Source organism: Gossypium hirsutum, chromosome D09 (assembly GCF_007990345.1).
Source record: "Gossypium hirsutum isolate 1008001.06 chromosome D09, Gossypium_hirsutum_v2.1, whole genome shotgun sequence".
Lineage (NCBI taxonomy): Eukaryota > Viridiplantae > Streptophyta > Magnoliopsida > Malvales > Malvaceae > Gossypium > Gossypium hirsutum.
Genome location: NC_053445.1, coordinates 24428205 through 24443948, shown reverse-complemented (window position 1 = coordinate 24443948; position 15744 = coordinate 24428205). Strand labels below are relative to the sequence as shown.

The window sequence follows — 15744 nt, the reverse complement described above, 5'->3', positions numbered from 1 at the left end:
TGAGATGATTTAATAAACAATATAAGTTTAAGAGTTACAAAACTAAAAAAGTTAAATAAAGAACTAAAATAAATTTTTTTATGACATGTTTTAATTCAAATATTTTTGCTACTTTATTTGCCCTCCATGGCAGGGGTGAGCAAAACTCGATTTGACTCGAAAAAATTTAAAAAAAATCAAATTTTGATTTAAACGAATCGAGTTATTTGAGTTAACTCGAATTTTTTTTTCGAATTTTAAGTTCGAATTGAGTTGAGTTATCGAATTTGAATAAATCAAATACCAAATTATAATATTTTATATTTTTACCCCAAACCCTCAAACCTTTTTACTTTCCCCACAAAATTTTTACTCCCTCCCACTTCCTCCTAGAACTTTTCCCATCCCACTTTTACTCCTTTCCTATCCCAACCCCTCCTCTACCCCAAACCCATTTTCACCCAATTTTTTTTAAAATATTTCTCCCTCAAAATTTTACCCCCCAAACCCCCAAAACTTTTTATTTTCCCCTTGAACTTTTACTTCTCACCCTTTACCCCAAATCAAAAATAAAAATCATCCAAAAAAATTCCTAAACTTGAATAGTAATAATTTTGTTTATGTCTATCATTTATATTATTAAATTAAATTTCACATTTTGTACTATTTATATTATTGCATTGTTTAATCATACTGAATCTTTAATTTTTTTTGTTAAAATTGAATTATTGATGATGATATAAAATATTCATGTTAAAATTTTATATTGGTATCAATTTCATATTTTATCTTTAAAATAACTTTTATTCAAAATCACATTTTTTTACATTTAATATATTTTTTAATTTCAAAATACGTAGTTAAAAGAGTTAGAAGATAATTGAAGCAACTAAGCAGGCAAATAAGTTAACCCTGTAACACCACGATATTTTGGAGTTAGAAGAATCAAGGTCTTTTGGTTAGTGTCAATAGATCAGATGGGTCTTGAAGTGAGTTTTTGCATTTTAGAGATAATGATGAGCTTAGTGGTTTAGTGGTTAAGCGTCAGTTTTCCTTTAGTCTTGGGCTCAAGTCCTCGTGCGTGATTGGCTAAATTTTGTTTTTAGTTGCAATTTCTTTAACGAAATAAATTTGATTGGTTTGTTAAAGATTAATTAAATTATTTTAAGTTAAATTTTTAAATATAGACCCCAAAAATATCTCAGGTTCTCCATTTTTCTCACGTTAGTCTCTCTTCTCCCAATTTTCTTTGATTTTCATTTGTATTTCTTTATTTCTTCTTGTTTCTCATTTTGGTTCTCCAATTTTTATTCTTTTTTATTTTTACGACATTGACAATAGCTATCTCTTAGAAATTTTGGTTGTCCTCCTGTTCATTGTTCGATCAAGAGTTGAATCGGGTGAGAGTAACTGCCATTATGTTAGTTTTACGTTAGTCTCTTCGTTTCTTTTAGGTATGATTTCGATCAAAATCTTTATGAGTTTTTGTGTGCTCTCATACTAAGTTTCAGGTCGGGTTATTAAATATGTTTGGTTGATTCGTAGTGTTTCAGAAGCGTAATTCAAGTGTGTTTCTGAAAGTACAATAATTAGATGATTGATTTTATGTTGTATTTCACAATTTTCAGTTGATTCTAGGGTGGTTTATGAACCACACGGGCGTGTACCGCACACGGGTGGTTCACACGGGCATGTGCCGCACACGGGTGGTTCACACGGGCGTGTGCCGCACACAGGTGGTTCACATGGCCGTGTGCTGCTTTAGGAATTAGGTAAATATTGAGTCACACGATTTGGAGTGGGTCACACGGGATAGTTACTCGGTCGTGTGACTCATGTTGGGAAAATTTAATCAGTCGCACACGGGCACGTCTTTTAGTCACACGGTCATGTGTCACAGTGACACAGGCATGTATGCTAGTCACACGACCATGTCTTTCCTGCTCCTTAAATATTTTAATTTGGTCACACGAGTCAGAGAGTTACACGGTCTGGCCACATGAGCGTGTATGTCAGTTAGACGATTGTGTCTTTGCTACTCCTTAAATTTTTTTAATTTGGTCACACGAGTCAGAGAGTTACACGGTCTGGCCACACGACCATGTACCTCACTCACACAAGTGTTTCCTTCAACCACACGACTGTGTCCCTCTGTCACACGGGCATGTGTCTTAGTCACATGGCTGTGTATCCCTATCACACGATCTGAGCATTTCCACACTGCCTGGCCATACGATTGTGTGGTCCAAATTTGCAGTTTTTATCACCTATTTGTATTTTAACTTGGTTTATCCCTTGAGTAATTTCTTTACTCATTTAAGCCTCTGTAGGAGTGTTTGAGACACCGTTACTAATCGAGATAGGTCGAGTAAGGGGTATATTTTCCTAGATTTATTTGTGTATGTGAATTTGTATGGTTTAACTTTACTCCATGCATGAGTGCTTAAGCATTATGTAATGAGAAACATTGTTACAATGTTGCTTCCACCTCTTAGTAATTCTGTATGAAAATGTCTGACTATGATTCTGCTAATCTGAGGTATTTGTCAATATGATTAGTGAATAGGGAAAAAAATCAGATATGAGCTTGTCAGATTTTGTTTGTTTATCTGTTTAATTCTATATGCGTCTGCATTCTGGGTTGGGATTCAATTTCTGAAGTGAAGGAAGTTTCATTTGGCATTTAACTACAATATTTTGTTATAGCGGTAATACCACAATATATATGTATATCTCAACTCAGCTGCATATTTCTATTTGGGTGGCTTAAGTCCACCATCATGGTGTGTAGGATGGATGGGCTTACCATAGCCCAATTATGATGTATAGGGTGGTCGGAGTGATGTTTTGGTTGGTTGGGTGAGATTTTTACTTGCTGCAATCATTTTTATTTGAGTATATGTTTATTTGTGTGAACGTAGGGGTATTTATGAAATGATTTGTATAATCTGATGTATTAAGTAACATGTGTGGTTGCAATATTGTATTCGTGTTTTGTATGTTAATGGAAAATTTTCATATATCTGACTGTCAGTTCGAGATTTTTGTATGTTGTATGTATATATTTTTCTGTTTATTTGTTTAGTTCTTCGTCATTTTCCAATTACTTTTGCTTTGGACTCAGACTGAGCTCGTGTAGCTCACCCTCCTTAGGTTTCGTCTTTCAGGTAATTCACGTAGCTAGGTCTCGGATTCAGTAATGCGGAGGTCTCAGATTTTGCAAAGTGGAGGTCTTGGAGTTTATCTGATTGGTTCGTTTTCAATTAAACTTTGTTATGAATTATTAAAATTATGCACATTTGTTTTTACAAATAAGTCAAGTGCACTGTGGTATGGGGATTTTTGAGATAATTTGTTTTGAAGTTTTTTAATGTGGTTTTCAGATTAAATTTTGGTATAACATTTTCGTATGTGGTTTTTTATTACCGAAATCATTGGTTTTACTTTTTTACAATGTAATTATTCCAAATACTTAGTCCTAGTTTATGTTTTGCATTTAAATGTAAAATATAACATTTTCTACTACAAATAACTTTCGTAACATCAGTCTTTAAAATTAATAAATCCGATTTGATTACAAAATCGGCGTATAAATTGTTAAACAATTTAGCTCAAGTTAAGCAAATTGTATTTGGATTGAGTTTTAAGCAATTGTTTTGTAAATTGTTTTAGGATCACTACGGTGATCAAAGTGACCTTCGGGATCCGGTTGAAACTTCTAGGCCGAATTTTGGGGTGTTACTAACTTGTATATAAAAGATAACTAAATAAATTATGAGGGGATAAAAGTTAATAACAAATTTGATTACGGTGGACAATTTGATTATGGTGGGTGACAATGGTTTCAAGAACCCAAAGTCTTTTTTTTTTTTTAAATTGAACCTGAACAAATATATCCAACTCGATTCGATTCAATTCGAATTTCATCCCACTCAACTCGATTCGAAAAAATTTAAATCGAATTACGATGATAAAATAGAATTCATCAACTTGAAATTTTTCATTTGATTCGATCGAATGCTCACCCCTTGTTTCCCATTTAATTTGCAGCTATACGCTTGTTCTTTGGCATCGAAATAGGTGTTCAATGGCGACTGTTTTTCACTTAATAATTGCTGCAATTTGCGACCGATTTCAGCTCACAATTGCACTTGGTTGCTGCCCTATTTTCCGCCACCGTTATGCTCCATCGTCTTTTTGTGGCTGCTTAGTGCAGCTAATAACCTTGATTTTTGGTCAATATTTACCTTGTCTTTTTAAAAACTCCTATTGTTTTTAAGAATAGCCTTTGCTTCATTGAGTTGCTATCATATTTTAGCTCTTCAAAGGTTGTTATTATAGTGCCAATTACACGATTAATTTTATTTCGCTTCAATTTATACCCACTAAGGAGTTCAAGTGTTGTTCCAAAATTCCTTTAATTTTGCTATCAAGTTGCCTTTATAGTTAAATTTTTTAATACATCGTATAATATGTTTATCAAACTCTTAAACCATTTATAAAATCTAAAAAACTAGTATAAAAAAATTTCCTTTTTAAATACGACTGCATGCTGAATGATTTTTTGAATGATTGAAACAATGGGTGACTCCGACGACTTCTCTTATGCTACAAATCCTATTCGACTTTTGTAAAAAAAAAGTAGCATAAAGAAATAGGTACAACTACCTTAGCCATAAAAGTAAAAGCGGGAAACAAGGACGAAGGTAGAAAAAGAGTTAAGCGGGTTATAATTAAAATATAAAAATTTGGAGGGTCAAACATAATTTTATCATTATATTATTTCATAATTTTGTTAAAAAAATTCTTTTTAATTTCAAGCTTGAGGAAATTAGTCTCTCTCAAATAAATTGAGGTAATTAATCCTCGTCAATTTTTTTATTTTGAAAGTAAGCAACTAAGGATAATTAACCATGAGATTAATGTCTTCCATCAATTGTACATAATTTTGATTGGTATAATAATAAATTTAACCTTTAATGTTTATGTATTTTGTCATTGTGGCCTCAATTTTAGAAAACCAACAAATTTAACCTCAACATTTACACAAATATTTCAGGATAAATTTGGATAAAATTGATAGAATGTGTAAACTTTGAGAGCTAAATTTATTTTTGTACCAATCAAAATAATGTACAATTGATGGAAAAACATTAATATCATGATAAATTTCCTTATTTGCTCACTTTTCAAAATTCACAGGAACTAAATTACTTTAATTTTTTTTTGTAAGAGATACCAATTTACTGAATTTCAAAATTTTAAAAAATTGAAAAGATCTTTTTACCTATAATTTTATAATTTAGCAAGGAACTTACAAAATAATTTTACCATTTTGGAAGGAAAAAATCCCTTATTGTTACTTGAATCCACCCAAGGTCATAAATAATTTTAAAAAATATATATATTTAAATTCACCCCAGTCAACTCTTTTTCAAGTACATATTTTTTTTAAGTTTAATTTTATTATGTGTTCTTATCATATATGCTCTTTTTTATATAATGCTTAAAATTATAGGATAATGTGTTTCAGCATACTTAAGCCCACATCCTCTTATAATGATAATAATGTCGATACTAATCGAATTAAAATTCAATCGACCTTTTTCAAGTATTTTTAACTTGCATAAATAGACATATAAACTCATTGCATCCAAAGACTTTATATTATGTAGGTTACTCTTAACAAAGTGTAAATTTTCTATAATGAACATAAAATTAATAACTTAGAACAATTTTTGTACCTCTTCCTCCAAGGATCTATAACAATTTTTATACCTTCATTACTTTTGGATTTAAAACATGGTTTTAAGTTTAAGCAAATGATTGAGAGCATCATGGATTTCCATTCTATCTCTGGGCAATTCCCGAGAACATGCCTCCCCTATTCTAAGTAATGAAATTAAACACTCATTGATACCCTTCAAGTGAGGGCGAGGCTCAGCTGCTGCTTCTCCCAAAACAAGCGTAGGATCAACTATCTCCTCCACATTCTCATCCAAACACATCTGCACTAACTTGTGAAGGTTTAGACCATCCCTGAACATGTCATCAGTCGGCCTTTTCCCTGTGAAAACGTGCAGCAGTAAGATCCCAAAGCTATACAAAACACCCTCTTTAGTTGCCTTGCTTCCCATGCCATACTCTGTACAAATAAATGATGCCAAAGTGCTTAAATTTCTTTTTGAATAACGAGAGGTTAAAAGGGTGTTGCAGTGTAGTAGTTACCTGGTGCAGCATATCCAATAGTTCCTTTTAGGCCAACTGAACTAGTTTGATCTGATATGACTTCGGAATTGCTATCAGCAGTGATCCTTGCCAGACCAAAATCACCCAGATGAGCAGTCATGCTATCGTCCAGAAGGACGTTGCTTGGCTTTATATCGCAGTGTATGATCGGCAACTCGCAATGGTTGTGAAGATAATCCACTGCAACAGCTACATCTGTGATTATGTTTAGCCGCTGACAAAGGCTTAAACTCCTTGGTTGCTCTTGCTCCTCATCTAGAGGAGAATGCAACCAAGCCTCAAGACTCTTGTTTGGCATAAACTCGTAAACGAGTGCTTTGAATTCATTGCCTCGGTAATCAACAGTTGAGCAAGCAGTTAAAATTTTGACAAGATTCCTGTGCCTAATGTTTCTCAAAGCTTTGCATTCGGAGAAAAAGCTCTTGGAAGCTCCTATTCTTTGTAGATTTAGCACCTTCACAGCAACATATATTTGATCTTCAAGAACCCCTTTATAAACTGAGCCAAAGCTGCCAATGCCAATCAAATTCCCTGACGAAAATCCATCCGTTGCCTTGAGAAGATCACCGTAAGAAATCTTCATGAACGGATCCACGAGTGATGATTTTGTCGAGGAACGCTTCCTTTGCATCTTAAAGCAGTAGAATAACACTGCAAAAAGAATTAGAAACAATCCCACAAGTCCAAATATGAGAGAAATTGTAAGCTTGAGTGGGAGGGACATGTTTTTCCGTCCAGGCTTTTTCAACAAGCACGAAGGCAATTGTAATTCTGGGATACCTCCACACAACTTGTCATTACCGACCAACGAAAGTGCGGTCACGTTGCTAAAGACTCTACCTACAGGCACATCTCCTTGAAAATCATTGAAAGATAAGTTCAATTGTACTAAGAAGGGAAAGGTGGAAAAGTATTTCGGAATCATTCCAGAAAAGTTATTGTGTGAAAGATCCACTTCTTCAATGCCTCTCAATGAACTCAGAGAACTTGGAAGTTGTCCTGTGAAGTAATTATGGTCCATGTAAAGATACTGCAAGCTTGTACAACCACCAAGGCTACTTGGAATTTCCCCAGATAACTCATTGTGGGAAAAATTCAACTTAACTAAAGTTTTCAAGTTCCCCACTTCCATAGGAAGAGGACCGGTCAGGCGGTTTTGATCCAAGTCCAATGATTTTGATAGAGAGGGGAGACTCGCTAGTTCTGGAGGTATAGTTCCATTCAATTCATTGTTATAAAGACGCAGCAAAAACAAGTTCTTACAGTTTCCAAGACTTGAAGGTATGCTTCCTTGGAGATTGTTCTGCTCTAGCCATAGCTGGTTCAACAAGGTGAGATTTCCAATGGAGGATGGGATTTCACCTGACAATTTGTTTTTACCAAATCCCACTTCTTGTAGCTTATAAAGCTTGCCTATTCCTTCAGGGATGGTTCCTGTCAGCTGATTGTAGTGCATGCTTAATGAGTTTAAGCCAATGAGATTTCCAATATCAGAAGGAATTCCCCCTGAAATTTTATTCCCTGATATACCGAAAACTTGAAGATGGGTTGAAAGATTGGCCAGGGAACTCGGAATTTGCCCTCCAAAGTTATTGCCATCTAGATTCAGTTCAATTAACTGGCTGCAGTTGACGAGAGAGGTGATGAAGCTAAGTTCATTGGCCTGCCCTTTTCCAAGATTGTTTCCAAAAACATGACAACTTCTTTAGATTTCCCAAAACAGCAGGAACCCCTCCAGAGAACTTGTTTACTGACAGTTCAAGGAATTCAAGGTTGGAAGCATTTGATAATGATACGGGAATGACACCACTCAAATGGTTTGCAGAAATACGAAATACTTGAATATTTGGCAGAGTAAGGCCTATGTCCCAAGGAAGGCTTCCTTCAAGTTGGTTATATCGCATAAACAAGGTAGTAAGATACGAAAGGTTGTAGATGGAAGAAGGAATCAAACCTGATAGTGAATTATCAGCAACATTAAGTATGTTCAAGCTTTTAAGCTGCCCTATTGATTCTGGAATTCTTCTCCTCATCTCATTTCCTTGTATCGACAGCACCTTCAACGACGAAATGTTTCCAAAAGAATCCGGTATAGGTCCCTCAAAATAGTTTCTGTCAAGGTATACTTCAACCAGGTTTGACATGGAACCAAACTCAGCCGGAATATGACCAGTGAAGTTGTTTCGACTCAAATGGAGAATTCTCAAGTTAAAACAACTAGATAGGTTGACTGGAATCGGCCCTGTTAACGAGTTATTAGCCAAAACAACACGTTGCAACCTGGAAAGCCGACCTATCTCCGGTGGAACTACGCCTCGGAAGCTATTGTTTGAGAGATCAAGGAGTCGAAGAAAGCTGAGGTTAGCAATTGAAGGAGATATAGAGCCTGACAAGCCCTGAGAGTTTAAATTCAAGATGGAAACTCTCTGGTGTTGAGGACTGCATGAAACTCCCTTCCACAGGCAAAAGTGGAGAGATTCATTCCATGACGTAGTGACGTCCATAGGATCCTTGGTTATGTGAGCCTTGAAGGCAAGTAAGGCGGCATGGTCTGTTAAGTTGGTGAAGGTGGCACATATTGCAGATGGAAAATAAAGGTTGAAGCATAAGAGAATAGCAACATAGGAAACAAATGGATGCATTGTATTCATTTGAAATGAATAATCTTGGGTTTGGCAGCGGGAAGAGATGATTCATTCTAGTGCTACGGAATCAATCAATAAGGAAGAGCCGATTCCCGTATTTCCGCCGTGTTGACTTGGATGCTAATCCCGGTCTTGCCGGGGTAAACATGAAAACAGCTCATACCTAACAATGTTTTAAAGTGGACACCGCTGTCGCAGGGTAGAAGACCAGAGAGAGCGATATTTGTTTCATGGAAAATAAACAAGACAATAAAACTTAATTGACTTACAAAACAGCAAGTTATTTTCCGGAAAAAAAAAGTTGTTTTATGAGTCATTTTATTTTTATATTTTTGTAATAAAATTTTATTTTAATTTTAAAATATTAAAATATTAAAAATCAAATATTAAAATGTGTATACATATTTAGCCTTTTCTATTTAATAATATAATAAATTATTTTAACAATAAATAATATTCTTAATATATTATTGAAAATATTTATATTAATATTTTAATAATAAATATTTATTACAATTTATAAATATTTAATAATCATCATTTTATAGGCAAAATAAGGTCTATAGGCCGTTTTTTAATTAGAATTTTATATCGGTTTTAAATTTAATTAGAGATATAGGCCAATTTAGTAGGAAAGCACGTCAAGCTGGACTCGCTTTCCAGCTAACTGTCACATTCCAATGGCTTTTTGACTTTTTTTCAACGATAAAAAAAAATAAATACAAGGAACTTTTTTGACCGTTTAATTTAGTAGGATATCGAGGAGGTAATTCACTCTAGCGGAATATGCGCCGCCTATGGCTGCGCAATATTCGGGTCACTTCGGTCCAGGTATTCCCATTTAATTAAGTAACCCTGTGTTTTATTCACAAGCACCATCGCACTATGGACCACCACTACATGTGATCGATTCTTCTATTCTTGCAGGTACATATTTCGCTCTATCGACATCCCCTGCATACTACACCCTTGCGTAGATGTCGATGCTGAACCCCGTGTTGGGGTAGACACTGACATACCCACCACCACCAATGCAAGCGTCCATGCAACAGTCGATGGCGATGTTGATGCCTGGTACCTTTTCGATGTACCCAGGATTTGGGGCACCTTGCGATTTCACGCCTATATTGACCCAAACACTGCGTGTATCACTATTTTACAGGGGTGGCTCATCGCCGCAATTGGTGGACGAGGGAGTGGGGGATACACAATGGCAGACGAGGATAACATAGCAGTCGACCTTGGAGGAAGATGATAGTAGTGCTAATCCCGAAGATACGATTGCCTAGGGGGCTATGGTAGGTACATATTTAGGCAATAATAATGATGAAGAGGAAGTCTATAGGTCCGCACCTTTGGATTCACCTCTGGATGCACTACCGGTTGTACCTCTGGATGCACTTTCGATTGCACCTCCAGTTGAACCTCTAGTTGTACGGTCGGTTGTACGCAGAAATCTTCCACGCAACCTTTATCCACCATTTTGTGGCACACATTCTCCTCGACAACAGGATTAAGTTTATTTTTTCTTACAATTATTGTGATGTAAATACAAAGATGTCATAAATAAAAAAAATCAGGGTTATTCATTCAAACAAAACATTTGTCTTTATTATTATCTATGTTTCAACTTTTGATGGAAAACATGTTGGACGAGCTTAACCTTTAGATGTAGTAGGGAAATCATAGTAAGCAAAAAATTCAAAAATAAAATGGAAACAAACATCACAAAAATTGTACTACTAATATTGAAATAAAGAATGCATACCACCAACTAGTCTTACAGAATTGGGTGAGTTTTCATTTTTCTTGAGATTCCTAAGCTTAACATTTCCAAAGTTGGAATCATTAGGGCTAATGTGTGAAGGTGAATACTCTAACTTGAAATCAATTCTCATTTTCCGTTGAGGGAGTGGAGATGGCAAATCTAATTTCTCTTTGTTTTTCCTACTAGCTGAACCTGACAATTCACAAACCTCAATTGAGTTCCACCTGCCAAATTAAGTGCATTTTTTTATCAGTATTCTTTGTAAGTTCCACCTGCCATATTGCACCACTACGGACCTCAAGCTTAACATGGCTTGAGAGTTGGTTTCCATATTTTCTCACAAAATTTTTAGGAATCCCTTGGTAATAACCATATACGGTTATGGTCAAAGAACTTCATGAATGAAACTGATTACAAAGTAGATATATGAAAAGGAGGAAAAGAATAAATAAATAGTTACAAGTCTCCTATAAGTTATAGTTTCTTGAATAATGACTTTGAAAGAATTAGGAGTTTTGGAGGTAAAAACGGAACGATCATCGTTTGTACAAGGTTAATATGCCCTAACATTTCCCTATACAAAAAACATGTTGGCTTCATATACCCTGGGTTTTTACAATACCCGCATAATTTCTGTTGATCATGCCTCTCTCGAATATCCACATTGTTCTTTATCCAAGTGGAATTCGGACTACCTTTGGGATGCAATGTAGTTTCTTATTTGGCACCAACTCGCATGGTGCGCTGGACACATGCGGCCACATACTCTCATTTGGGATGGGTGGAAATTCAAGACTTCACACACTATGAATGTGTTGTAGTCGATAAACGTCGTTGATGTAAGGTGCATACTCAAACCACATATTCCCACATGCGATAATTACATGTGCGCATAAGAACCAAAGTGCTTGGAATCTCCCACAATCGTAGGTCCCTTCTGTTAGGTTCACACGATAAGATGCACCTAATATTTCTTGGTCAGGCCTAGTATGTTTCGTGACTCTAAAATCGAGGTTTTGACGTGAGTGGTACACTACATACATCATGTTCACTCTCACTGTACTTTGCCGAATCTTTTGTATCACGTCATCACAGAATATATCATCGTTCACTATTTGTCCAGCATACATCGACTCGCTCTTAGGAAATAAGGTGGCCAGTTGAAAGTATTTCTCTTTAAAAATCAATGTTACTGGCAAATGATGCATCCCCTTTAGTATTGAATTGATGCACTTGGACAAGTTTGATGTTATGTGCTTGTACTGTAAACCCCCATTATATGAGCGTCCACTTTTCAAACGATATATTTGAAATATATGTCGTACCGTAGGCATTAATGGTGCTCATGTTGTTCAATTTTTGATGGAAAACATATTGGATGAGCTTGTAACCTGTCAATAAATTGGTATTGGTTAGTGAAATGAAATAACACCATAATTGAAAATTTAATTTCCAGTGAATGCATAATTGGAACTACAAACCCATGTTGATGACTAGGTCTCGCTCAATTGCTGAAGGATATTGTTGGTTGTAGTTGGATCCCACATGTCAAATGCAGTATCGATGATTAGTGCAATTACAGAGGGATCCATGACAATCAATCACCGAGAATATTCTAACTCCCCTGTCTAGTATGACACATATGTCAAGCTGCAAGAAAACGAGGTAGCACAACTGGCTTAGAAAGAAATCCCAATCATCTGCCATTTCTTCAAGAGTTATTATTGTCCTTAGCAACGACAAGCAACCAATACTCTAATACCTTCCGTATAGCCAGGTTCCATCAATTTGGACCATAGGTTTATAGTACTAAAATGTCTCTCTACATTACTCAAAGGTCCAAAAGAATCAGTAGAATACTCTTTTCCCAGGGACCATATGATTGTCGGAATGCCCTGGGCACATTTCAAGATTACTTACGAAACGTAGTACATACCAATCCATTACCTGACACAATTGCCATAGATAGTTATACAAACCCTCTTACCCGTGATGCAACTTCTCTATAGCCTTCTATTTTGCAACCTATACTTTGTAGTAGGTTGGAGTATACTGGTACTTGCTACGTATGTTCGTAATCAGCACTGGTATTTCAATTCAGGGACTAGCTTTAACCATTGGTAGAATAATGTCAACAGTTATGTCCGAGTCTAGCCTCTGATGGTCCTGACTTGCACTCGTTGCAACGCATGTATAGGGACCCAAATACTTCTTTATCATCCATAGTCTGGTTTCCTTTTGGTAAGATGCCATGATTTTCCACTTACACCTTCCGTCCTTCATTTTGCACTTTCCTCTAAATTTCTCAGGGCATGACTTCATAATGTAGTAGTTCACGCCTTTCTTAATGTTGTACCGCTTTAGTGCAACAAGAAAAACATATTTGTTAGGGTATTTCATTCTAACTTCCAGTACTTGTACTTCATGAACTATGCTTACATGACCAGGTATTCTGTGCGAAATTCGAGAAAACTTTAAACCACCCTTGATCGATAGGTCGATGTTCGTCATGTGGGGTAGATATTTATACACCCTAAATTGTGGATCTGGGTTCAAAGCATTGTCTGAGGCGTCATCGTTAGACTAGCAAAGTTCTAGATCCATTGTAATCGAATACAGTTCAAAAAATAGTACCACTTCTGAACTATCTGGACCGTGTTTTTAGATTAGCTCAGGTTCTGACTCCTCCCCCTCGTTTGCGTCTGTAGCCCCTTTTTCCTCACCTACATCCATTTCCTCATTCGCACCTTCATTATCACCTTCGAGCACGGTGTAAGACGTACCCTTGCCGACCCCCGTCAAAAGGAGTAGGTTATCGATTCTCCTATAACCCACATGCTCGCCAGAATAGTCTTTGGGTTGATGATTAGTGTACGTCGATAATCCCTTGGTATAACTGCTTTCGCCCCATAACATCGACCAAGTGCCGAAGTTGAAATCGAATGTACTGATTGAGTGTTGAGCCTGATTGTCCATATTTGTGTTATGTTGATACCTTGATTGGTACTGATCCTCGAAGTTTAGGTCAATGTCGAAGGTCGATAAGTGTTTGCCCATCGATGTTTCAGGAACATCGTTGTAGCCGCTTTGAATAAGGGTAGAAAACCCACCGCACAACTGTATAGTAGGACTTTCTGCTTGAACTTCGGTACCCGTATTCACTGCAATAGAGGTCGAAGATGGGCCAGATTCATCAGTATTGGTGAACTCGACATATAACTCAATAACAACTTTTCTACTTGAGATATGCACTGATATGACTGTCTCGAGATGCATCTCACTAATCACATTGAATAACTATACTTATAAGGGTCAATAGATGCAAGAAATTTGCATTGCAACCTCGTAATTCTTCTTTGGCTTGATCACCAAACTTTTCTCCTAATTCTAGTTAGTAGTTCACGCATTTGAATGGTACTATTGAACGCTAATTCCACGGACTTCGATCCTACAAACACCAAACTCTGTATTATAGATGTGGTTATCGTAATATATAACAGATTTTAGTCATTGACTCATTTCAATACCGGTCACAGTTTAAATGAATAAACGCAAAGAAATAAGTAGAGATTTGTCTGAATGAGTACACACAACTCTCACCCGTGATGCAAGATTTTTTTGTTTAATATTAACTTGATGTGTGTCTATGTTATGAAAAATACAACACTTTTATAGGAAAATCATGTAGAGAGAAAGATAATGCGTGCTATGAGTTTTGTTTACGAATGCATACATTCATTGCATAGTGTATGGTGCAAATAATTTTTATCATGCATTTAGAACTCATATAATTTTTTTCGAGATTTTGTGTTTCATAACGTGCACAACAGTCATTTGAAAATGTTCTTTCTACCTGAGAAAGTAAAATATGTTAGAGAAAGCTCGCCCTGCTAGTAGGAAAGCCCCCCAGCTGGGCGAGCTTTCTCTAACATGTTAACTATTCCTGGGGCTGAAAAGCCTGAAGCTTCAAATAATTTAGATGATTTAAATGCTTCAACACACTTAGAATATGTTCTAGTGCACTTTGAAGGTTTTCCTTTGCAAATAGACCCTTCAATACAGCTATACAATGACTCTCACATACCAAGCTTCATCATACATCACTTATATAATTTCTCTCTAATACTTTCTCTTTCTCCATTATAAACCATTTCCTAGTCTTAAAAATTACGGTTGCTAAAAGTATTTGGTTTACGTTCAAGTTATTCTTGAGTCATCGGTGATACGATATCGCTCCGAGCTACACACATTTCATATATCATGCCAAGATGGGATCATTGCCTCTGAAACCTATCCAAGGGAAGTTAGTTATAGGGTGATTTTACTTTGTATGATCAAGGGTGGAAGTCGACCTGGAGGTCTCAATCGATGGCCGTTATGTGGTAATTGTTTGGGGTATAACAAGGGAGTCAATTGACAGTCGTTATATAGCCACAAGCTCAATCTTTTTGAATCACCTAAAAATGATGCCCTATAAATACCATACAGAAGTTTGAGGTCATATTCATGCAGAAAAACTTTGCTGCTTCTAGCTATAATCGGTGTAATTTTTTTCTCTATTTCCAAGCAACTAGTACCTTTAACCTTCATTCTTGTTCGAAGGCCGACACCATCGTAGACACAAGAGGACTCTCAAGCGGGGAGCAGCTGTTACGATACAGTAAAGGTGATGCTCCTTTCGAAGTGACGGAGATTGTCGTTACTACACAACACATTAATAACTACAACTGCTGTCGCGCCAACTCAAGTTTAACCTGTACTGTGTCGAAACATCTGCTCTCCTCTTGAAAGCTCTCTTGTGTCCACCTCGGTGTCAGACTTTAGACAAGAATGAAAGGTTAGAGATATCGATTGCTTGGAAATAGAGAAAAAAAATTACGTTGATTACACCGGAAGTCCCCAAAGTTATTCTATATAATTATGGCCTCAATCTTATCTAGAGTATATATAGGGCATTGTTTTCGGGTATCCAAAAATTTTGAACTCCTGACCATGTTACAACCGACACCTAGCCCCCCGGTTATACTCGAACCTGTGACTGCATCATGGCCGCAGACTGGGACCTTTACGTTGAATTCAACCCCTGATTGTATCAATCATTAT

The 15744-nt window shown here is 36.2% G+C and overlaps 1 protein-coding gene across 1 annotated transcript; it reads right to left on the bottom strand.

The window, feature by feature from the left end:
- Positions 1-5659: 5659 nt before the first annotated feature.
- Positions 5660-8870, bottom strand: LOC107892017 (probable LRR receptor-like serine/threonine-protein kinase At3g47570). Its single transcript, XM_041100190.1, has 3 exons — positions 7984-8870; positions 6208-7931; positions 5660-6124 (listed from the first exon to the last, which is right to left on the bottom strand). Exons 1-3 carry the CDS (start codon positions 8868-8870, stop codon positions 5775-5777), a joined length of 2961 nt encoding a protein of 986 aa, XP_040956124.1. The 3' UTR covers positions 5660-5774.
- Positions 8871-15744: the final 6874 nt, after the last annotated feature.

Coding starts and splice junctions, on each gene's coding strand:
- LOC107892017 (XM_041100190.1), bottom strand. CDS start 8,870: ATGCATCCATTTGTTTCCTATGTTGCTATTCTCTTATGCTTCAACCTT. Junction 7,932..7,983: donor AACCTTGAATTCCTTGAACT/GTCAGTAAACAA, acceptor GGAAATCTAAAG/AAGTTGTCATGTTTTTGGAA. Junction 6,125..6,207: donor TATTGGATATGCTGCACCAG/GTAACTACTACA, acceptor TTATTTGTACAG/AGTATGGCATGGGAAGCAAG.